At 39.4% G+C, this 23,921-nt stretch overlaps 1 protein-coding gene across 1 annotated transcript in view; it reads right to left on the bottom strand.

Moving 5' to 3' along the window:
* Positions 1 to 3,691: 3,691 nt before the first annotated feature.
* prkd2 (protein kinase D2) overlaps positions 3,692 to 23,921 on the bottom strand; it is a 66,012-nt gene continuing 45,782 nt past the window's right edge. Inside the window, exons 3-18 of the mRNA XM_066704123.1 lie at positions 22,696 to 22,827; positions 21,113 to 21,276; positions 20,241 to 20,439; positions 19,014 to 19,091; positions 17,712 to 17,886; positions 15,601 to 15,718; positions 15,041 to 15,118; positions 13,984 to 14,260; positions 13,399 to 13,451; positions 12,672 to 12,744; positions 11,855 to 11,961; positions 9,602 to 9,763; positions 8,594 to 8,692; positions 8,127 to 8,394; positions 7,227 to 7,312; positions 3,692 to 6,529 (exon numbers count right to left, since the gene is read on the bottom strand). Of these exons, the coding sequence (XP_066560220.1) occupies positions 6,317 to 6,529; positions 7,227 to 7,312; positions 8,127 to 8,394; positions 8,594 to 8,692; positions 9,602 to 9,763; positions 11,855 to 11,961; positions 12,672 to 12,744; positions 13,399 to 13,451; positions 13,984 to 14,260; positions 15,041 to 15,118; positions 15,601 to 15,718; positions 17,712 to 17,886; positions 19,014 to 19,091; positions 20,241 to 20,439; positions 21,113 to 21,276; positions 22,696 to 22,827 (2,282 nt within the window). The 3' untranslated portion in view covers positions 3,692 to 6,316. The remainder of the gene's footprint in view (positions 6,530 to 7,226; positions 7,313 to 8,126; positions 8,395 to 8,593; positions 8,693 to 9,601; positions 9,764 to 11,854; positions 11,962 to 12,671; positions 12,745 to 13,398; positions 13,452 to 13,983; positions 14,261 to 15,040; positions 15,119 to 15,600; positions 15,719 to 17,711; positions 17,887 to 19,013; positions 19,092 to 20,240; positions 20,440 to 21,112; positions 21,277 to 22,695; positions 22,828 to 23,921) is intronic.

Here is a 23,921-nt window from a genome sequence, read left to right as displayed (position 1 = left end):
TGGGGGCCAGTTTAGTACAGTGAACTCATTGTCATGTTCAAGAAACCAATTTGAAATGATTCGACCTTTGTGACATGGTGCATTATCCTGCTGGAAGTAGCCATCAGAGGATGGGAACATGGTGGTCATAAAGGGATGGACATGGTCAGAAACAATGCTCAGGTAGGCCGTGGCATTTAAACGATGCCCAATTGGCACTAAGGGGCCTAAAGTGTGCCAAGAAAACATCCCCCACACCATTACACCACCACCACCAGCCTGCACAGTGGTAACAAGGCATGATGGATCCATGTTCTCATTCTGTTTACGCCAAATTCTGACTCTACCATCTGAATGTCTCAACAGAAATCGAGACTCATCAGACCAGGCAACATTTTTCCAGTCTTCAACTGTCCAATTTTGGTGAGCTTGTGCAAATTGTAGCCTCTTTTTCCTATTTGTAGTGGAGATGAGTGGTACCCGGTGGGGTCTTCTGCTGTTGTAGCCCATCCGCCTCAAGGTTGTACGTGTTGTGGCTTCACAAATGCTTTGCTGCATAGCTCGGTTGTAACGAGTGGTTATTTCAGTCAAAGTTGCTCTTCTATCAGCTTGAATCAGTCGGCCCATTCTCCTCTGACCTCTAGCATCAACAAGGCATTTTCGCCCACAGGACTGCCGCATACTGGATGTTTTTCCCTTTTCACACCATTCTTTGTAAACCCTAGAAATGGTTGTGCGTGAAAATCCCAGTAACTGAGCAGATTGTGAAATACTCAGACCGGCCCGTCTGGCACCAACAACCATGCCACGCTCAAAATTGCTTAAATCACCTTTCTTTCCCATTCAGACATTCAGTTTGGAGTTCAGGAGATTGTCTTGACCAGGACCACACCCCTAAATGCATTGAAGCAACTGCCATGTGATTGGTTGGTTAGATAATTGCATTAATGAGAAATTGAACAGGTGTTCCTAATAATTCTTTAGGTGAGTGTATGATGTTTTATATTCTTCTTCTCATTACTACTGTTAAAAATAATAATATAATAATTATAAACTAGACATAACACAAAACTAAATTAAGACACACTGGCTAAAGGACGTCACTCCTGAAATCAGCCATTCATCTGAACTTTACTGTAGAAAGAAACACAAATAAACACAAAGTAATTCAGATTTAAGTAGGAGAAAACAGGAGGCACTATTTAGAAAATAGTGAGAATCTGGAACAAGCTCTCCCAGCCAATTAGTAGACGCTGACTCTCTGGGATTATTTAAGACATCAATGATCATGATGAGCCAAATGGGCTCTCATTTGGAAACAAGATCTTCTCATTGATCGGTCAATGCACCCCCTTGAATGTTGGCTAGTACCTCATACCAACTATTTAATTGTGCAGATTTATTATGAACCCTATTATCCCTAAGTTAAACAGCATTGTATTGACAGCATATATTAAATGATTACTTTAACATGCCACACAGACAATTATTTTAAAATGGGAAGCCTCACCACAAGCAGTAAAATACCCAGGACTGTTAATAGAATAGGTTTAATAGATGCCTCATTAGTTAGTGAGCAGTACACATTTTTTTAAGTGCTTGAGACCATGCTAAGCAGTGGTTTACTCCAAAAGTGTCAACACTAAATATTAGTAATTAAGGTAATTTAATACATTGCTGTATTAAATATGTAAATTAGTTTATGTAAACAGATTCTGCAAAATGTGGTAATGAATATCTGTAATAAAGAAGCACATCCTGTATGGGTAAACTGGTGTCTGTTATTTGTTCAAAGCAGTCACGGTGAAGTCAAACATAAAAAAACACATTATTTTGATGTGCCAGATATGACATTTATGTTGAACATAAAAAAAAAAAAAGATGAATCAATTGGACATGCTAAAGCTCATCTAACATCTATTTTCATGTCTGAATTCAATAAAAGGTGTATTTGTACAGAACAAATTATATTGATTTGTAATAATTTTACTGTGGTTTCATGCTTTCTCAGTTTCTGTCTCACACTTTGGTATCATTGTACAGCATTCCAGAAAAAGGAACTAGGGTTTGTGGCTACACAAGATGATGACATTAAGCCACATATTAACACAGTCTCCATGTCAGATATACTTGTTTCATCATAGCCAATCGCATCTGATGCATATTATTTTGCAGGTTTTTTTGGTTGCTGTTATTTTTATTTTACTGCATTGAAATGACTTGTTACTCTTTCCTCGCCTGAGACAGGATATTCGAAAGCACCATCTCACTGCTGCAGAGGTGAGACATTGTGAAATTAGAGACAGCACAAAAACAACCCTAAAAACACAGCTCAAAACATTCTAAATATGTTGGTGGATGGAAAACAAACAATCTGATGATTATATTTTCCCTGGAACTGTAAAACCGTAAATTGTGCTAGCAGGCACACATATTTGTTAGTTTTAGCTGAATGCACAAAATTGCCTTAGTTTCCACAGGGCCCTCATTTTAATAGCAATTATAGATTTGCATGTAAAGCCAAGATGTGGGTGGCCAGCACTCTGCACACACAACATTATCACTGAGGGAATAAAACTTGAATCCTTAAGAGCAGGTTGCTGAATAACCAAAATTATTTTGGCAGTGCACCTTGAAACATAAAATCTACCTTTTAATATTGCTATGAGTGTAAGTCCCAGTACAATTTCATCTCCAGTTTTAGAAGATTTAATTCTCTGCTGATTATTTCTTTTGAAACGACTCCCTTTGCACTGCATTTTCACCCTGGTGGACTGAATACTAGTGTGTTGAGCAACAGACCGTGGTAGGAAAGAGATTCAAATAAATAAACCAACAGAATTTCTGAATATAGAGAGAATTGTAGAATGCAAATCAGTTATGTTAAGATCATACAATGCATTAGTAAGAATTCAGAATCCTGTGCTAGAGAAATTTGCTTTTAACACTGCCAGTCTGCAGTAATTGTAATATTTTCAAATCTAGTCTAAACTCTGTGTTAATCCAGTCCCAAGTACTCTAATTGTAATAACTGTTATGGCATTAAAAACAATAACAGCAATTTCAGAGTGTCAGAGTGATTGGGAAGTGTCAAGCCTTGGATATTTTTATTACTGTCATCACACAAATTACAAACAGTTAGTGGCAATGTTTTGTTTATGACAATATTATGTCACGAGTACTGCTTTTTTATTCAGACTTTCGTTAGATAAAATATATGACACCTTTACTGACTATTTTTAACTGTATATTCTCACATGTTTCTGAAGTGTACATTGCTGCTAAATAAACCACAACTCTGTTGATATAAACCAAACAGTCGATGACAGAAAACAGGAAGACATGTTCATGTATTCTTTTAAAGCTTTGTGCATGTGTGGTGTTCAGTTTACACAAGGCTTGTAGCGATTCAGCAAAACTTAAAAAATATTGTGCATCAAAATAGTTTGTATACATTCCCCTTAACAAATACTGAAAACTTCCTGTTAACTATGTACTTGACCTGAAATGCAATGCTGTCAAAAATGCTGGAATCAAAATTTCCAGTAGGTTAATAAACTGCAAGCCAAACACTGTTTCCTGTTATGAAAATCTTCCACTAAACATGGAAGGAAGCTAACTGTAAGTTTACACATATCTCAAATGAAAAAAGAAAAAACAAAGTCCCAAAGCCTTAACAAGCAAAGGAGTAGCTTCAAGAAACATGAATAGGTAACGCTTTATATAATTTTTATTACAGAAATCCACATAATTAATGAAAGAAGAACTTCACTTGTTCTTTTACCCAGAACACAATGTCACTTATTAAGAGCTGTCCCTGTTTCCTGTCGTATGTGCAGGAAATCAGTCCATATCGCCGTCTGCTTACAGTAATTTTGCCAACATGAAGTCCCGCACAACACAGAAAAGTCCCATCATTTCAGTGGTCACCAGCCCATTCCTGGACAGCCCCAATCTGTCAGGGTTTATAGGTCTGTTTAATCAGTGACTGAAGATCATGTTCATCTTTATTAATTAAGTCAAAAATGAGTTCCTTTATGTAATAAAGGTTTGTCTTGGCTGGAATGAAAACCAAAAAACCTTGTATGCACTGTAGATCTCGCAAAGCTAAGGCCAGTAGACAACTACTTTACAACATGGTACTGTACAAATTGTTGTCATATTTAGACATTATGAAGGTCTACATATCTTTTTTTTTAATCCATAAGTAGGATACCCTAAATATTAAGGCTTTATAAGCAGTGGTCAGAGGTTGCATCTGTTAACTCTTTAAACTAATAAAAGTCAGTTGAAAGCATTTAAATAGGGAGTGACTTGGCCAACTCTACTAATGTAATATATTATTGTACATAATACATGTACATGTACAGGGCTCCTGACAACTCTAACATTCCAGCTGTGATATTAATGTCAACCACTACATTTCCTTGTGGGTATTACGATCCTACAGTATTTGTATGCTTTATTGCATTTCAGAACCACATTTTTTAAGAATCACAGTTTTGACTGCTCTGTAGAGCTGAGTGACATCAGAAGGTAACCAACTATGTGTTGGAGACCCAACATTGACCTTACTAATTTACAAATTCAGAAATAAGAAAAAAAAAAAAAATGCAGTTCACGTGTGACAGAATGTGTGATTTATTTTAATATATAAAGGGTGCTAATACATAACAGTTGGTTAAACTTATGATGCCTAATTCTGTTCTTCATACTCTTGAGAGACTGCACTCCAATGGAATAAAGCAAACAAACGCTACAGGACCTTAACACTAATAAGGACAGTTGAGGACCTATCTCTGTTGGTAAGCTTTGGCATTCATGTCAGGAGCATTGTAAGATGAGTATGAGCAACTCCAATGCCAGCACTTGGCTCCCTAACTATAGTGCAATCCGTCTGCTATCACCAAGAAAGAGTGTGAAGGATGGGCTGAATTGAGATCTTTATACACCATTGCCCTGTTTTAACAGTTCTCTGCTTTATAACAACAATAGGAATAAGAAAAATAAAACAAGAGAAGAAATTCCCAGTCCATTCTCTGAAAAGCATAGCCCTTAAATTTACAGTTGTTCCTTTGAAAATCAGAAGTACGGTTTTGCTATATTTTGATTATTGGGTATTACGGAATGGGTGTGTGTTTTCTTTGTCCAGTTATGAAGTCAGAGTTACTGAGTTTTGTATTTTGTCAATCCATTGTGATATTTAGATTCTGTGGAACTTGACAGTGCTGACTAAAGTTCATGTCTGATGACTGTTGTTATCTCCTTTGAAAACAGGATGTCTCTTTAATGCAGACCTCTACTCTTCAGGGCTGGGAAGAGGAAGTACGTTTGCAGGGTTAATTTAAGATAAAAATAGCAGTTAATGTGAAATCTTAAAAAGTCAGTCCAAACACCAGAATGAAAAAAACAAACAAAGAAAAAATAACAGGAAATTGTGAATCCTTATTTGGAACAGGAAGTTTAAAATATGAGCTGGTTCAATTTTATTATAGATTTTGTGTAATGTTTTCCTAAAATAAAGTGTAGTCAGTAGGGTATTGCAGTGTCTCAGTGGAGCGTATATTTATACTGAGCATGTTTCTTTGCAGTCAGGCTACAGCAATCGTGCATCTCCACTGCTTTGCAAAACAACGGCTTGAGTGAGAGAGCAATCAGGGATGTTTTTTAGTTTGTTCTGTGGGAAGCTATTGGACTTCAGGGCCTGGACAGGATACACATGGGGGGACATTTTTCCAACTCCCACTGATCACAGCTTTTGCCCAAGGGACAGGGAGAGATAGTGTCTGCTTCTGCATCCCAGTGGCCATTGAAGAATAGGTGCCTTCCATTTGAACGTTAAATGTACATATTTGCCATGGTGTTCCTCTATCAGGTGCATTAATTTACCTTGCTTTATATTTATTTTATATTGCGTTTATATCACTTCATAAGACCACAGATAAAAGGCAGGGCTGTACTTTGCAAATTGACCATGCTGGAGGGCATGGTGGTGGGCACATGGCTCAGGCTGCTGTTTTCATACTCAAGAGACGGATAAAGAGAGGGAGAGACAGAGTGACTTTCAGGTGCATTGTCAAGTCTTCAAATAGGTAAAGGACATATCTTTGGACATCAGTAAGTGATTGCTTAGTCAAAGGGTCCCTTAGTCTTCCATTACAGAAACAGGGCAGGGTTGTTGTTTTATATTTCTCTTTGTTCCCTTTTTCCTTTCAGGCTAAGAGCATCCAGCTATGTTTTGTTAGAGCTGTAGGGAGAGAGAGGGAAGTGGTGATGCTTTTCAGGCAGCTGGGGCACACAGAGCCCTCTCTCTTTCTCTCCTCCTCTCTTCCCAAGCTCAGAGGATGCTGACACGCTCAGTCAGGCCCTGCATATCACTATCATCGGAGTCATCACTGCCTGCAGGGGGGGGGGCGATGAGGTGTTGGGGGTAAGGCAGTGTGTGGTCCTGGGCAAATTGCTGCCAGCGGCTGTCATCACTCTCATGGGTGATGTATCGCTCGCCCAGCTTACACTCCAGCTCCCGTAGGTCCAGCCATGTCTGGTAGTCCTGGGAGAGGAGAGAGAGACAGGTGAGGAAGGGGGGCGGTGCAGGGTGACAGGGTTGAGGAAGGAGAATGTAGCAGGGGGAGGAGAGGTGGGTAGGAGATGAGGAGAGAGGGCAGCGATTGAAAAGAAGGCAGAAGAGATGAAAGGGAGGGAAAGAAAGTGTGTTTTCATCTTTTTTTTCAATTTCTGTAACTGTTTGTCAAGAGCCCTGTCACATTAGAATAAACAGCTTAGACCTGTAAGTCACCCATGGCACAATGAAAAGCACAAAACAGAGCAGATACAAACACATTGTGAAGAGTGCAAGTAGATACATAAACCATTGACATTGCAGCATTTAGGTCAAACTGGACGATTCTAGTGTATCCACAGTTCATAATGGCAGGTCTTCGTCACTGTATCTCTAACATGACGTGTAGGAAACTAAAAAATAACCTCAGTAAATAACCTCAATTTGTGATTCTACAACTTTCCTAACACTGCAACACTGCCCTGTAGTGAGATAAAATGTAACATAACATCCTGAAAGTTATTGCATTGAATTTGGTGTAATAACCTCATACATCAACAACAAAAAGAAGAGAGATACAGGTAGGCTACCTAATCAGTTGAAGCAACCAGTATAGCATTTCCTAAGATCGTTATCTGCTGTGCTTTACACAGTTCAGTGAAATCAGAGTGTGGCTCGGGCTGCGTACCTGCAGCCATGTGTGGCTCAGTGATTTGTCCACACTGTAGCGTTTCCTCATCTTCACCTGTAGCAGGTTATTGATCAGGTCAATGGCTGTGGAAAGGAGACAGGAAGAGGACAACAGTAAAGAAAAGGCCATCACACAGTCTGGATTTACAGAGACACATTCAAATGTATAGGGCACAAAAGTTACAAAATCTTCCCTCCTGCTATGGGGGAATCCCAGACATTGTTTAGTTTCTGATTGTAACGGCAGTGATAATGGCTGGGATTCAAGATATATGTAAGAGCACTCTATTTACTGCTGTACATACAAAGTTCATTAGTTAATTGCAGTGGTTCATCTTTTGAAAATAATAAGTTATAAGCTAGAACACGTATTTAATACATATATATTTTGGAATATAGTATTTTTGTACACACTACAAACAAAAAGCATAGCAAAACAAAAGACAAAAGATAGCAATCAACCAAGAAGATAACCACACAGAAGATATAAAAGAAGTTCAGAACTAATACGTATCAACTTATTTTCATTGTATATAACTATGCTCCTGCTTAATTACATACTGTTGGCACTTCTATTGTTTACTGTAATTTTTCTTATACCCCCATCCCTCTAGCACACATTGTATTACAGCACTTAACTATCATATCTGCACTTTTTACCTCATTGAACTAGGATGTATACTTATTTTTATTTTTTAACTACTGAACTTTTGTAATGCTCAAATTTAAATTGCTCATTGTGTAAACCTTAAGTCAACCTGGATAAGGGCGTCTTCCAATAAATGAATAAATAAACAAAATAAATAATAATAATAATCGTAATACTGATACAGACACTCAGGAGCCGCTTATTGCACTATAGTTTTACTGTAGGAAAGAGAGTGGGCAACCAGGTTACCTTCAGGGGAGATGTGTTTCCAGGGGTTGGGAGGGTACATGAAGGCAGCATTGTGGATTTGGTCGTTGATGTCCTCATCTTCGTTGAAGGGGAAGGTGCCGCTCAGGCTGACGTACATGATGACACCCACAGACCACATATCCAGCGAGCGGTTGTAGCCCTGGTTCAGTAGCACCTCTGGGGCCAGATAGGCCGGGGTTCCCACCACGGAGCGTCGGAATGACTTTTCCCCAATGATCCGAGCAAAGCCAAAATCACACAGCTTCACCTGCACACATAGGGGACAGAGATGAGAGAGCGGGGTGAAATAGTGAGAAAATGGGGAAGAAGGAGAGGGACTGTTAGTGAGAGATTGTTTGTGAATGAGTCAGTTTGAGTCAATGAGTATGTGTGAGTGAGTGTGATTGCGTGTGAGTGCGTGAGTGTGTGAGGGTGTCCAAGTGTGTTAGGGCGGTGGTAGATTATACCTGAGGGAAGGGCTCAGCGGAGGCCAGCAGCACGTTCTCGGGTTTCAGGTCACAGTGCACGATGTTCTTGAAGTGCAGGTTGCGCAGAGCAGCCAGGATCTAGGTGATGGGACACAGACAGCCTTGTCACCACAAACCCATAGGATATATGCACATCTTCCTGTAAATTCTGTATCAGCCCTCCTTATTTTTACAGGCCTTTCTTAAATTGTCTTATCCTGCTTTCAAAAAACTGAACTACAGTAGATCATGGTTCATAATTATACTTCCCTCCCTGCAAGAAAAAAAAAAAATGGACAAGAAAGGATTCAACTGGGAGAAGCCCAATTGGATAATTTTGATAACTTGGTTTTGTAGTCAGGGGCGCCCCCATTCTGGTACATAGAATGAGTCGGACATAAAAAAGTCACTCACTTACAGAATAAACTGAGAAAATATGGATTTTCAGTGGAGTTCCCCCTTAACTACACATCTGGGTGACTTGTGTAAAACAAAGCCTCCTGTTCTGAACATGGTCAGTGAGTGAGTGAGAATGATTATTGAAAAAGAATGATCACTGAATGTTATCTGCGAGTGTTCAGTAATTATGCTCAAGTCAGTGTGATTGGCCAGTGAGTGTTCAGTCAATGTTGCAGGTAAGTGTTACCTATGATTGCGAGTCAGTGTGTCAGTCAGTATTAAGTAAGAGAGAGGGTTTTCAATGAGTTAGTGTTTTCAGCCAGAATGAACAATCTCAGTGGCCAGACAAAATGTTCAATGACCAGTCAGTGAGCAGTGAGCTAAATGTGATCTTTCAGAAAACCAGTGTGAGCAATCAGAAACATTGTTGAGACGGTGAGTGTGCTTGGTCAGTGAGACGAGCCAGTAAGTTTGTTTAATCAGTGAGAATGGTGTGAGTATTCAGTGAGTGGTCAGTGAGTGTGTTTGCTCAGTGAGATTGGTCAGCGAGTGTGACCAATAAGTGAGTGTGTGTTCTGCCAGTGAGAGGAGTGCAACTCAGGACCTTACCTGTGTGATAAGGAACTTAGTGAGGCGCTCAGGCAGCCGGCCCTTCTCGCTAGACAGGATCATCTCCAGCATGTCCCCGTGCAACTTCTCCATCACTACAAACACCTTCTCAGGTGTCTCGAACATGCACTCCAGGTTCACAATACCCAGGTGGCGCAGGCTCTGTCAAGGACAGTGAGCACACAGTGAGAAGGTTGGCATCTCTGTTATAGCTGAGTCTTAAGAGGGCTGCATGTCTTATTTTTTTTGTCCCAGTTCAGTTTTTACTGAATTAACTCATTGTTTACTCAATACATAGGTTACAGTGAACTTGTGTCTCAGTATAGGGACAATCTGTGTGAGCAGGTTATAATGAGGTCATAACAACTAGTCTCCCTTCATGCTATCTTATATCTCCCAATGTATCTACATGCATTTCTCTCTTTGTCTTTTATGTCTACTGTTTAGACTGTTGTGTTCAAATTAGTGTTGTAACCCTTTGTAATATGTAGTACATTGTATGGAGTGAGAGAAAATATGTAAGATACCCTTGATAAAGGTGTCTGCTATACAAATAAATAGTAATCTCTAGTTATGCTGTCATGCTGTTTTTGATTTTTTTTTTAAATGTCTACTGTTTTCAGTGCATCAGGTATGACTACAGAATAAAACCATGCATTTTAACTAAACTGATTGTGTACATGGTGAAGTTTTACAGTTAGGTCCATAAATATTCAGCATTTGGCTGAATCTGAGCAGATTCTGCTGCTTTTGTCCACAGTCGCATCATCAATAAATACAAGGGAACCAGTTCCATTGGCAGCCATACATGCCCATGCCATAACACTACCTCCACCAAGAGGGTGGTATGCTTCAGATCATGAGCAGTTCCTTCCGTTTTCCATACTCTTCTCTTCCCATCATTCTGGTACAAGTTGATCTTTGTCTCATCTGTTCATAGCATGTTGTTCCAGAACTGTACAGGGTTCTTTAGATGTTTGTTGGTAAACTCTAATCTGGTCTTCCTGTTTCTGGGGCTTACCAATGGTTTACATCTTGTTTTAAACACTCTGTATTTACTCTGGTAAAGTCTTCTCTTGATTGTTGACTTTGACACAGATACGCCGACCTCCTGCAGGGTGTTCTTGATCTGGGCAACTGTTGTGAAGGGGTTTTTCTTCACCAGGGAAATAATTCTTCTGTCATCCACCACAGTTGTTTTCCGTGGTCTTCTGGGACTTTTGGTGTTCCTGAGCTCACCGGTGCTTTCTTTCTTTTCAATAATGTACTAAACAGTTGATTTGGCCACACCTAATGTTTTTGCTTTCTCTCTGATCGGTTTCTTTTGATTTCTAAGGCACAACTGAAGGCAAAACGCCCCAAAAACAGAGCATCACCAGGGAAGAAAATCAGCATCTGGTAATGTCTATGGGTTCCAGAATTCAGGCAGTCATTGACTGCAAAGGATTTGCAACCAAGTATTGAAACTCACAATTTGATTTATGATTATGTTTGTCCAAATACTTTTGAGCCCCTAAAATTGGGGGGACCACATATAAAAATTGGTGTAATTCCTACACCATTCACCGAATGTGGATGTAACTACCCTCAAATTAAAGATGAAAGTCTTCATTTAAAGCACACTTTGATTGTTTCCTTTCAAATCCCTTGTGGTGGTGTACAGAGCCAAAATGATGACAATTGTGTCACTGTCCAAATATTTATGTATAATAAGTAGATTAAGTATTATTATAGTAGATTAAGTCTGTGTTTTGTAAGATGACTCAATTGCTCAGGATTAGTGTACTACAGAGCTCTGATGTGTGGAAACTGGCATCTTGTCTTATTTAATCTGTAGGCTTGTGGCCCATCATCTGTTTTATATTATGTGATTAAAAAAATCTCAGATGCTGTGTCAATTTCCACATAGAGTCTCATTGTTAGAGCATCACACTATAAATAATACTATTGACCCCACAGTACTTCTGCACTCACAGTATAAACACAGGTCTCTGCATCAGACCCTGTATTACACCTTAAATCAAGTTACCTTATTTAAAGGTGTTTTGTCTGCTCTGCTTTATGCTTGGTGTTAAGTCAAAACTAGTCATTTAAATAAGACAATTCCTTTGAAGCATTTGTGTCTGCAACTTGATACCTACAGTTGTTCTGTGATAGAACAGCACAGAGATTATTAAACAGGTTGAAATGTTGCCAGTGTAAAACCAAACAGATTGTTAAGGAGATCTCCTGTGCCTTCCCATGGTGGCATACCTGGAGTATAGCAACCTCGTTCCTCAGTTGGCTCTCCTGCTTGGTGGGGAACCTCAGTTTGTCAATCACCTTGACGGCAACATCCCTCCCAGTCTTCCGGTGTTTTCCTGGAGACAGAGCAGAGGATTCTTTATATTTATGTTGTTTTTTCCATTTATAATCTCCAATTATTTCCCCCCTTTTTCATTCAATCTGGCATTTGAAAACAAGTCCACTTAGGTCACTGTTGCAAATCTGTGCTTTTTCAGCAATGACAAGACAAGCAGTGTGTCCTCTGAAACGCATACTGTCAAAGGCATCCACTATTTCTCAGACTCTATGCCCAGAACAGCCTAGAGCTCAGCTACTCCACCAATCAGAGGATCTGATGAGGCTAACACTCTGAATCTATGGCTGGCTAATATACAAAATCAAGTGGACAATGGATTACCTTATTTGGAGTGAAACCACGTAGATGTAGTGTTAAAAGCACACATATTTGCTTTAACATTTTCTATACTAGCTGGCAACTCAGAAAAGCTAACAGGGATTAATGTCCAGCACATCAAGAGTGTTTCATGAAAGCATAAATTATCATACAAAATAGTGTATTTCCTTACAAGTATTAAGATGATATAATGATGTCTGGTTACCATATTGCATTCTGGAGCTCTGATATCAGTGATTAATAACAAGCCAATTATTCACTACTGTCTCCTCTCCTTCTGCAACGCTAACATTGCTTTCTCCCAGTGCCAAATTACATGCCCCTTGAAACTCTTGATAGTGAGAGACAATTAGGATTAAATCGTACATAGCTTAGAGAGGCTCTACTTACCGCCATAGACGACACCAAACTGCCCAGATCCCAGCACCTCATCAGCGAAGATCTGGTACACAGTGCCAATGTCCTGTCACACAGAGGATAGAGCGTCAGCCAGAAACCTCCATCATTCTCCACCAAAAGACTCACAGAATTAATTGCTTGATTTATTTATTTGTTTCTTTTTGTTGCCTGTTTATCAATCTTTAAAGTGTTCTGTGGCTATACAAAAATAAAAATGGATTGATTGAATTGACTGATGTCTCCATCTAAAATTGTATTTTAAACATTAAAGGAACATGACTGCTGAATTCATACAAGTGTCAATAAAATCCCAAGTATGAACGGATAACAGAGCTTTTGTACTGCTGTCCAAACATAAATGACCTAACAATTCTGTAATCTGATGAATTCTCAGGCTTGATCAGTGGGGCTTCCATGTAGATTATAAGAAATAAGACCATGTCCCCATGCCATCTGACATCATATCACCCTCTTGGACACATACAAATAACATTATAAATCCCTGTATTAATGAACAGCATCTTATTTTCTGACAGTAGGATTACAACAACCAAACATTTACTTCTCTCCAATATGACAACTGCTCTAGTTACTCATACTAAGCAGAATAAAAAGCCAACAAGCAGTGCCCAATGTGATCAAAGGTGGGTTACTCACCCAATCCAATTGGACGCAAATGTGTTGTGAAATAACCAACAAAACAAAATCTCCCACTCACCACATTCTCCTGAATCTGACTGTTGGACACTGATATATTCACAGAGGCTTGCCCTGTAAAACACAACAAATGTTCACAAAAAGTCAAATCATAAGATGCATGCATTCTGTTATACATACAATTTATATAATAATTACTCTAGTCACAGTCTCACACCCTCACCTCAGTGATAGAAATGGAGATTAGCTAAACACTGTGTATGATTTTTTTGTTGACTAGTTATTGCATTGGAGTGCCTTGTTGCTGCTGTAGATTCATTTTTTTGTGCACATGACATCAAATGACTGCAAGTGAGAATCCTAGGAAATGGTCAGAACAGGACAGTTATTGACTGTCATATTATAATGCACACATGCACTTCATTCAAATAAAACAGCATGCATTAGGACTTCTAGTGCCAGATTTCCCAAATCAAATGTGATTTGAATCTTTATTCAGGGGAGTCTGCCAAACTGAAACAAACACTGCAGTACATCAGCACATTTTAAACACTAAGATCAATATACAAAAGATCTTGAAACATTCTAGGAATTCTATGGCTTGCTCTACTCCTCCGCCCCAGGCTTGGTGAGTGTATGTACTCACTGTGGGGAGTGTGTCCCTGTGACGTGGGAGCATCCTGGAAGATGACGGGCATGAGAGCCTGGCGAATGGCGCTTTCCCAGGCCTTGGCCACATCCCTGCCCACCCCACTGTTTGGGGCACTGCTATTGGAGGAGCTCAGTTCAGAGGCAGGCTCTTCCCCCACAAAGTAACGCATGGTTCCTGTGACAATCTCAAAGCAGTGGGAGCTGGTGCCCGCAGGGACCAAGCTGAAGTCCTCCGCTGGTCTGACCTGCAGGACCTCCGATAGGGGGATTTCCTGGATGGGACACAATCATCATTACAACCATAGACTCATCTCATTGACCCATTGATTTACGTGTGCCTATTGTGCCTGCCTGTGCTGGAAATGTTACAAAAATAGGTAGTTTTGCTAGCAAGATGTGTGTACTTGTAACAGGGCTCATTTGGTACAAGTGAATAAGCCTGTTACAAGTGACGTAACCCCTCTAAATCAGTACAGTGTTAAGCCTCCCACATCTGGAGACCCTGTTTTTTGGCGTAGAGGGCTTAACACTCAACTGTGTCGCTGCAGTGAGGAGCACTCAGAGGAGCGCCTGTGGTGTGCGGTTTGAAACCTGAGTGGGGAGCTCTGACTTGCATCGGCTACATACTGATATTATAAGATTAGCATAGGTATTGTGCAGATCAGTCTACAGGGTTGTTCTTGGAGAGCTACAATAGAGTTTGTTATGGTTTGCATACCAAACCTGCTCTCAGTGATTTAACTGAACAATAATTTGGCTAAATTATTAAAGATTAAACCAATCATCTGCCACTGATACCCTTATAAAAACTAACAAATTATGTCTGTCCTGGACCAGGTTTAGTATGGATTGTTCATGTAAGCACTACTGTCAGCCAAGCTGTCACTGCTTCACCTTATAAGTGCTTAGCATGTAATTGTAACCATGCTTTTGCTATGAGGAGGGGAATCTCATTTTATGGCCATGATAGGACACTATTAATACTCATTTACAGATCTTCATGATGAAATAATGAAAGACATCAAGATGAAGCCCAAAAAAGTGAGCAGTACCTTGTAATACTTGTTGGTGGTGTCGTTCTGGAAGAGGGTGATACACTTGCAGTCTAGACGCCAATAGTGACGTTTCCTCTGGGGAGGGGGAGGGTAGAGGTCAAATGTCAAAGTTCAGGAGGGTTCAGCCCAGGTCAGAGAGACAGTAGCAGTCCAGGGGAGAGAGAAAGGTAGGATAAGCTGGGAGGAGGATAGGAGAAAGTGAGAAGAGAGATGAGACAAGGAGAAAGACAAAGAATTAGAAAGAAAGAAAGATGGACACAAGCACTTCAGAAAGGTCCTTCCAGAAGAGATAAGAGGTTGTGAAGTGAGAAAATTGTAGTGAAAGGAGAAAAAGGTTAAGAATTGGAAAATAAAATCTCAAGAAATGCCTTCAGTATTTATTTAAACACATAATTAAAACAGATTCAAACATACAGGGTCTTTGTAGTGTTACACTGAAATTTTTTACATAATTTGAATGTATTGAATTCTGCAGGTTGTTGTCTGTGCCCTACTTATAAGGATCTCATGGTGAAGGGGAAAGAGAGATAAGAGAAGTGTCAACGGCAGTGTGTTACCAGTGTGTCCTTGTTGCTGTAGTGGACCATCCAGCCCTCTTTGATGGTAGTGCTAGACTTGCGTGTGGTCTGTCTCACTGACTGCACCACTCTCATTAGAGGTATGTAGCCCATGGAGCTGGAGAGAGACGACACACATACTCTTAATACATCCTGATCAGCACATACATCATGAAAGATTATTTCACTTTATGCCAGGATGATTGGTACAGCAATTAGTAAAGACACTGATTTGAGACAGGTTTGTCAAATGGACAGGTATATCTGAATCCAAGGCTCATTTGAGTCATAACAGGATATGAATGAGAACATTTAAAGGACAGAGTCTAGGGCAATCAGAGGCTTAGCCTGAATAGAAATGTTTTCTTGTTTAGGCAGAGCAAAACTGCAAAACTGTTAAGTCAACATTCAGACTCAGGCCACAGCATCTTAATAAAGAACCACTGATTGACAAGATAATTGTTTTTCCTTACAATTATTTTATTGGAGTCTGCAATAATTTTCCTCCTCTATCAGTCCATGATAAAGGGGGAAAGCATGTGTCCTCTGAAACTCTTATTAATCACTGTCTGCTGTTTTTTACATTGCAAACCCAGAAGCACCTGGCCCTGCTAAAACACCAATCTGAAGATTTGATATAGCTGGAAACTGCTAACTATTTGAAATGGCAGGCAACTGATTGAGCAACTTTGGTGTCAAGCATATATTTTCACTCATGTAGACCTAGATCATATGATCTACCAGGACTTCACAAATTACAAACTTATACCCACTCATGGTTTTTTTGATCAAGGCAACATTCTAGTACTTACAGAAAATAACACAATTTGTAATTTGCAATTCACAGGTAGGCCAATATAGTGATTTTGTCTAGGCCATAGTGCATTTGATTCAGTCTTTTTTGATCATTTTTGGAAGGAGTAGACAGTGGTGTGTGGCAACAATGGGTAAGGCTCAGGAGTCACGAGTATAAAGATGCAGAAAGTGAGGATGTATTTGAGGTGTCTGTTTATCTCATGTAATAATCCAAAATAATAAAGAAAAACTTTTAAAAAGTAATTGTTTTCACAAAACAAAATGAAAGATGAAAAAGAATAATGTAGGACTTATCACACAGTATGGAACACACAGTTTTCCAATGAGGATTCAGTCAGAAGAAAACAGGCGAAATACCCTGCTACATTGCTAACAGGAGTAGACTGTCACTAGTCTACCCAAGTTCACCTACAAATGAGCATAACACAAGAATATATACACCTTGATACCTTTTAAATCCTATCTTAAATTATACCGAATTCCTCTACAGTCAAGGTGGGTTATAACTTCATAACAAAGCATTTGGTCCTTTCAATGTTTCTTCTACTTTAAAACTTAATTATATTACATTTTCCCTTAAAAAATGCAAGATGATTGTCTAATAAAACATTCATGGTAAATAAATCCTTTATATTTCAGGATTCTCACACATGCAATTATTGGGCATGCTCCCAGGATAGCAAAGTCATCCACTAGGTAGGCCCTAAGTGTAATTTCTTTCCTTATTTATCAAACTAATAATCTATGGTTTAGTGAAAGTAAATGAAGACCAATGAAGAATTATGCTCCAAACACGTCATGAAAATGAATATTCACTCAATGGGCTCAAGTAAATATTATAGATGATAGGTGATACATTATATAGGTGATAAGGAAGTGCATCTAATAACAATGATGTCTGATACTGATATATTTACTCCATGATGAAGTCAGAACTAGATGACAATATCATAAAACTCTACGAGAGGCAGATTTGTTTTAAATACAATTATAAATATGAATGGTTTGCTACAGGAGTTATATTTAAAACTGTGTCTTTAAAACTCCTACTCTCACTCAATGAAACACATATACCTACCATATTATATGCCACACACTCTGTAGCCCACAAAAATATGCTAAAAATAAGAGGATAGTCTTGCAGGAGTTCCCTCTGCTATGATATCACTGGAGGTTAGTGCAGGTGGCATTAGTACTGTTTTGTTAATCTGCTCTGGAAGGCGTGTGAGAAGAGCCTTTGCACTGAGTAGGATGCTGCCCATTATTGTTTGTGTGCAGTGCCTGGGAAGCCTCACCTCTGGTCCCCACTTGACCCGCTATGGCTGTCTTCGGGGAAGTTGTTCTCGGAGTGCGATCCAGGGATAATTCCAGAGTCATCCGAGTCGTCCATGAGTGAGGATTTGTCAGAGTCTCCGAACTCACTGGAGAAATCCATAGGCACCTCAGTGTCCACGCTGGGGCTGAGAATGTCTGTGGGGGGACAAAGACCCAACAGCCAATGAAACAAGCTGTGCTATCAATGTTACATTTACACTGGGACTCTTTAATATACCTGTATCACATACCTGCAGACACAAAATCAGCTCAGTTTTTAATAACTTATTTAAATTAGTAAATCTAACAGTTATAAAGTCTCCTGAGACAAAGGATTTCAGACTGGCAAAGCTTTACCAGTGCAAATCAGCAGCATTGTCTGGGTTATAGGGCCCATATAGGGACCAGCGCTATTTGAGTCCAGAGAAAAGAGAGCTGTATGTAGAATGACAACATGCACAATATTTAGTATTTTAAAATACAATTAACATATGCCTGAGTTTATTAATGTTGTATTTTTAATAATGGTCTTACTCCAGGCAGCAGATGCTCTAAGCAAATACCTAAGTTAAAAGTCCCCATAAACAAACAGTGTTTATATACTTCTTGTGCTGAATCTATACAGAACAAAAATATAATTGCACCATTTAAAGTGATGGTCCCATGTTTCATGAGCTGAAATGAAAGATAACAGAAAAAGCTTATTTCTCTCAAATGATGTGCACAAATTTGTTTACATCCCTGTTAGTCTTTTGCCAAGATAATCCATCCACCTGACAGGTGTGACATATCAAGAAGCAAATTAAACAACATGACAGGTGTGGCCAATGTAGCAGTCGCCTCCCCCCGGCCCCCCTCAACTTTGCACTTCGTCTGTACCCTGCTCCTTACTTCGTATGCATTCGTAAGCTCTTCATTTTGACGGAATGGCTTGAGTTCAATTAAAGGCCACTGTAAAATGTGCAGTTTTGTCCCACAACGCAATGCTACAGATGTCTCAAGTTTTGAGGGAGTGTGCAATTGGCATGTGAGTTGGATCCAGACTACAGACTGTAAGATTTCAACACTATAACTATGACAAAATAGGCTGAAAATACGTGCTTTAAAGTGCATTTGTTACAGGATCTAAACATTTCCTGAATAAAAGGCATTTTATCACAAACGAGAACCCTATGTAGAACATGTCCTGTTACTGCTATGATATTCATCCACTTCCTATTAACAGGCACTCAGAGCGTACTCAGCAAGGAAGGAAATCAGAAACACCCTTCAGCTTCCCTTACCTCCGTTAATGATGGTCTCCCCCAAACAGTCATTGGGAACCTTGTAAGCACATCGCTTGTGGCAATTGAACTTGCAGTCTGCACAGAAGAGTAATAGAAAAAGGTTAATAACTAGCAGTTCCAATCAAGTTTGGTTTATTTTAGTCCTGCAAAAAAAAATCAGATGGTGACAGATAGATATGAATGTAATATGACACAAGCTACTAAGACACAGGGCAATCAATGCACTAACTCTCTACCAAACCATCAAGTGGACTCCATGCAACTAATTATGTGACTTCTAAGGACAAGCTCAATCAGGTGTGTCATAGCAAGAGGGTGATTACTTATGCATTCAATTATTTTCTGTTTTGTATTTGTAATTAATTTAGAACAATTTGTAGATCATATTTTCACTTTTTGACATGATGGACATTTTCTGTGTTTATCAGTTGCAAAAACTCCTGACGAAATCCATTCTGATTTCATGTTGTAACACCATGAAATCTCCAAGGGGGTTGAATACTTTTTAGAGCCACTGTATTCAGTAGTGAGGTGCGGGGAAACCACAGATGCAGAGAACGATTAGAGATTAAAACTGGTGTGTAGGCGACCTCTGGTGGTAAATTGAGGAACAGTCACAGTGTGGACCTAACAGCAACAAACTTTTCTGAGCACATGTTTCAACCTTCAAACATTTTCACATTTCATAAGACTGTATGCCACTGAAGGTCATATTCATATATCAAATGCATAGTATAGGTGAGACACACAGACAGAAATATAGAAAAGATAGATAGACAGGTATGACAAATAATATCACAACAAACTCACAATCAGAAAGTCACAAACGGAAACAGTGACAAGAAGAAATCTATGTAATATACAACATTAATGCAATTCACTTGAAACAATGTTATTAGGTGATTCATTTAGTTGAACAATCTAAACTATGCTTATTTATCATTGTAATGCCAAACACACGTTTAACACCATCTTAATCAGTTCAATCAACTGGAATCCTAGGCTAAATCAGTGTTCAGCAAAACTTTGAAAAGATAAGATTTGGTTTATAAATGTAGTTTAATTATTAATGTTCATGAAACTAAAGAAATTGAGGAATACCATAGTTTCAAAGTGAAGGAAGGATGTACATATTTTCAGCTATAGCTGTAAGCAGACACAAATGGAGAAACAGACAGACATGCAGACAGGAATGGAAACACACACACAGACAAGGTATCTCACCCTTGCACTGCAGTCCCTGTCTGAATAGCCCTCTCAGGAGCCTCTTGCAGTACTGGCACACAGTGGGCCGGGTGTAGGAGTGGACAGCGAAGGTGTGCGGCACCTTTACTTTGGACAAAAGCATCTTGTCCAGCTGGATGGGACGTCCCGAGTAGAAGCGCCGAGCGGGGGTCCCTGACGTCTCACTGGGAGTCCGGGTCTGTTGGGATACAGCAGAAGGGTTAAAGTAGTGTTAGAACAGAGAGGGCTAATTTTTGCAAGTTTACTGTGGAAAATATTTTCCATAGGTTTGTTACATTAACAAGGTTTTACAGTGCTTTTCAAAGGGTTTAACATGCCTCCAATGTACTTTACTACACTGAACCATGGTATACCATGATGATCAGTATTTCTAAGGCATGTTTAATATGTTAGACCATGGTTTATTTATGCTCCAGTCTAGTAAAGCGCAGTGTCAAAACTGCAAAAAAATACCTTGGTACATACTATAGGCTGTTACTTGCCAGTCCAAAACAAGTCATTCTTTCCATTAGTCGATGAGTGATTGCCACTTTCAAAATGCAACTCCAGCCATGATGAGGCTTGGAGAGCCAGATAGAGTTCCCAAAATGTAACAAAAGCATACATTGTGAAAAAACTATTGTCAGATGCCACTATGGTTTTGTATCAAATTAAAATGAACTAGGGTACAAGTTTGTAATTTGAGACTCAAAGGTAGTTCAATTTTTTTTTACAGTCTACTCCTAAGACACCTTAACATAAAAGCACATAGTTTAAAAAGAAAATGGTTAGAAAATGTTGCAAAACACAAGGGCCCTCACTATAACACTCTGAGGGTGCAGAGGAAATGAGGGGGTCAGTATGGAGCTTACCAAGCTGTCATCCAGGGGCGTGCTGGAGGACACAGACTCTGTGGTGGACAGACGTAGGGACTGGGCACTGTTCAGAGAGGTGGTGGACAGTCGTCTCTTGCGCGCCCCTGTGCAGTTATTGGGAATGCTGAAGGCACAGCGCTTGTGGTAGTTCAGCCCACAACCTGCATGGACCGACAGAGAGAGAAACAGAGCACTTGGAATAAGTCAGTTCAGGTTCTATAGTGAAGGTTTTTATTCATTTCCACTTCACCTGTCTTTAAAGCTGAGATCAGCTGCCACTCTCCATTACTTTTACTTGGATGATTGTCAATAGTAAAATGCATAGGAATTGCAAATGCAATCTGCAATTGTTTGGTCCTGTATACCTCACATGCATTGATCAGCTTGGCTTACTACCGTGACCCTCATACAAACATGGGAGATATGCAGCATGCAAACATCCTCCAAATTATATTTTTATGAGCACCTAAGACACAACCAGAATAAAGCTGCAGTGTAATATATGGAAAAAAAGAGTTTGACATTGAAAACTCTATTCTATGTAAAAACATCAGAGAGTTTCTTGCCAATAAGTGACTGTCTTGTCCCTCTAGCTAAGTGAATGTTTATCAGACTTATTAAGACCTATGTCAGTGGGAGGCACTTGCAGTTCTCAAGGGCTGAAGGGGTTTCTGGTTTTCATTTAACCTCTTTATTACTTAATTGAATCTCATTATAGTCCAGGATGTCAAATCACCTATTGATTTCAAGACTTAATTGGTTTCTAATTGAAAGGCATTTATAAATCCTGCGGAAACCAGGGCCTTAAACAACTGGAATTGCCTACCCTTGATGTAAGTTAACAGGGTGGGTATCTGCATTTTGACTGATTTCAAATCAGGTCTACAAGTGAAGGTCATCAAGTCTCAAGTGCCAGCGTGTTTCTTCAAGGCACTACGTCTCTCAGCTGCTTTAGAACTTTAACCTACCTGTGTATCGCTACTTACAAAGTTGTACCCAGTCCTGGTTTATTTTTGTTATTCGAGGACACTTTCTTTTATTTATATATTAAAGTGTGACTTTCAAGTTTATAATTTGTGATTTTCGGTTAGGTTTAAGCTTTGATTCAATTTAGGCCTTGATTGATTTGTCTATGGCAAATCAGAGGTCAGTCACAATCCAACTGACAAAATCAGCATTTACATGCAACTTTCAGTCATGCTTTAAGTGATGCATTTAAAGTGTTAGTTGGTCAAGTCCTTACTATTTTCGTCCTGATGGTCTAACTAATTTTTAAGGACTACATTACTATCCATGCTCTGTCATACTCATGTGGGTGGGTTACATTGAACATAATTTGTGTCATTACTAAACAACGCAAAACAAAGCACCACTAAATGCACACACGGATGGAAAGGAAAGAAAGAACAATAAAAAATGTTAAACAAAAATTGGAATCACCAATTATTTTTTGTTTTTTACAATTGCCACTTGTGCTAATGCATCTCGGCTCACTAAATTCGTCAATTAAAGAACGACATTGGCATGACAGAAATGTACATCTGAACACAGCCCTAGAGCTCTGTAATTCTATAACCCACCATCACACTTCAGTCCCTGTCGCACCAGGCCAAACAGCATCTCTCCGCAGTGATCACAGAAGGCCGGGGCACGGTATGAGTGAACGTTGAGGGCATGAGGACGGATCTGGAAGTCCTCGAATGTGGCTGCCGCTGAAAGAGAAAGAGAGGGGGGACAGAGAAATATAGAGTGATATCAAGATAAATGTATGCAGAGCACAAGTTCCCCAAAATCACAAAGCAAAGATTGATCTCATTCAATTTAATTCTCTATAGACTAGGATTTGGAAATGGGAAGGGAGCAACATTAGTAAATAGTAAGTATTAGTGAGGCAGTATGGATGATAATTGGGTAACACTTTACAATAGTTTTCCCATATAACAGTTTATTAACATAGTAAGTACTCATTAACTACATGTTAGTTACTCATAAGAACAGTGTAATTAAGCATGTTAACATGTATAGTTTTTCTCGATTGCTAAGTCAATGTGAATGAAGTGTGGTCCATGGGACCAACACCATAACCTAGATGAGCAGAACAGTACACATTTTACCAAACAATAAGTAATTTATGGTTGCTTTCATACAAACTGCAAATGCAACAGCTGCTGTGCCATCTACGCGGTGACATATGTGCCACTATCGTTGACCATGTGATAAACCATGGCCTTTGAATGCAAGAGGCTGGGCAGAGGGTGCAGCCCAATCTAAACATGTCAAATGTGACATTAATAATTAAAGTATTCAAAAATAAGAATAGGTAAGTGACCATATATTACTTCAATGTAGTTTCCATCATCTTCCTTGACCATTTAATCATATCCATTTACAGCACTGAAAGTAAACCCTGCTCTGATGGCCAAGAAAGAGTCTTCAACACTGAACAGGTGGCTGCCATTGTAGATACAGTGGCTATAAGCAACTCAGTATGTTTGAGGGAGATCCGGACTACAAATATACAAGACCATCAACAAATATGTCAGTCTGGCAGCCACTGGCCAGGTCTTGAATCGACACCAACTAAGGATGAAACAGCTGTACAGATACCTTTGACAGGACCAGTTACAGAATGAAGCATATTAGATTCCAGTCTGTACAGATCAGGGCTCATCACAGTAATGCATTTCCTTACAATATTTAGTTCAGACAGTTGCTATGGCTACCCATATTGATGCTCATAATTAGTTTTTATTGTGCCATTGTAAAGATTTGTACTATACTGTGTAATGAGGTGAGTGGAGAGGTG

This window comes from Amia ocellicauda, chromosome 5 (genome assembly GCF_036373705.1).
Source record: "Amia ocellicauda isolate fAmiCal2 chromosome 5, fAmiCal2.hap1, whole genome shotgun sequence".
Classification (NCBI taxonomy): domain Eukaryota; kingdom Metazoa; phylum Chordata; class Actinopteri; order Amiiformes; family Amiidae; genus Amia; species Amia ocellicauda.
This window is presented reverse-complemented; position numbering and strand designations above follow the sequence as displayed.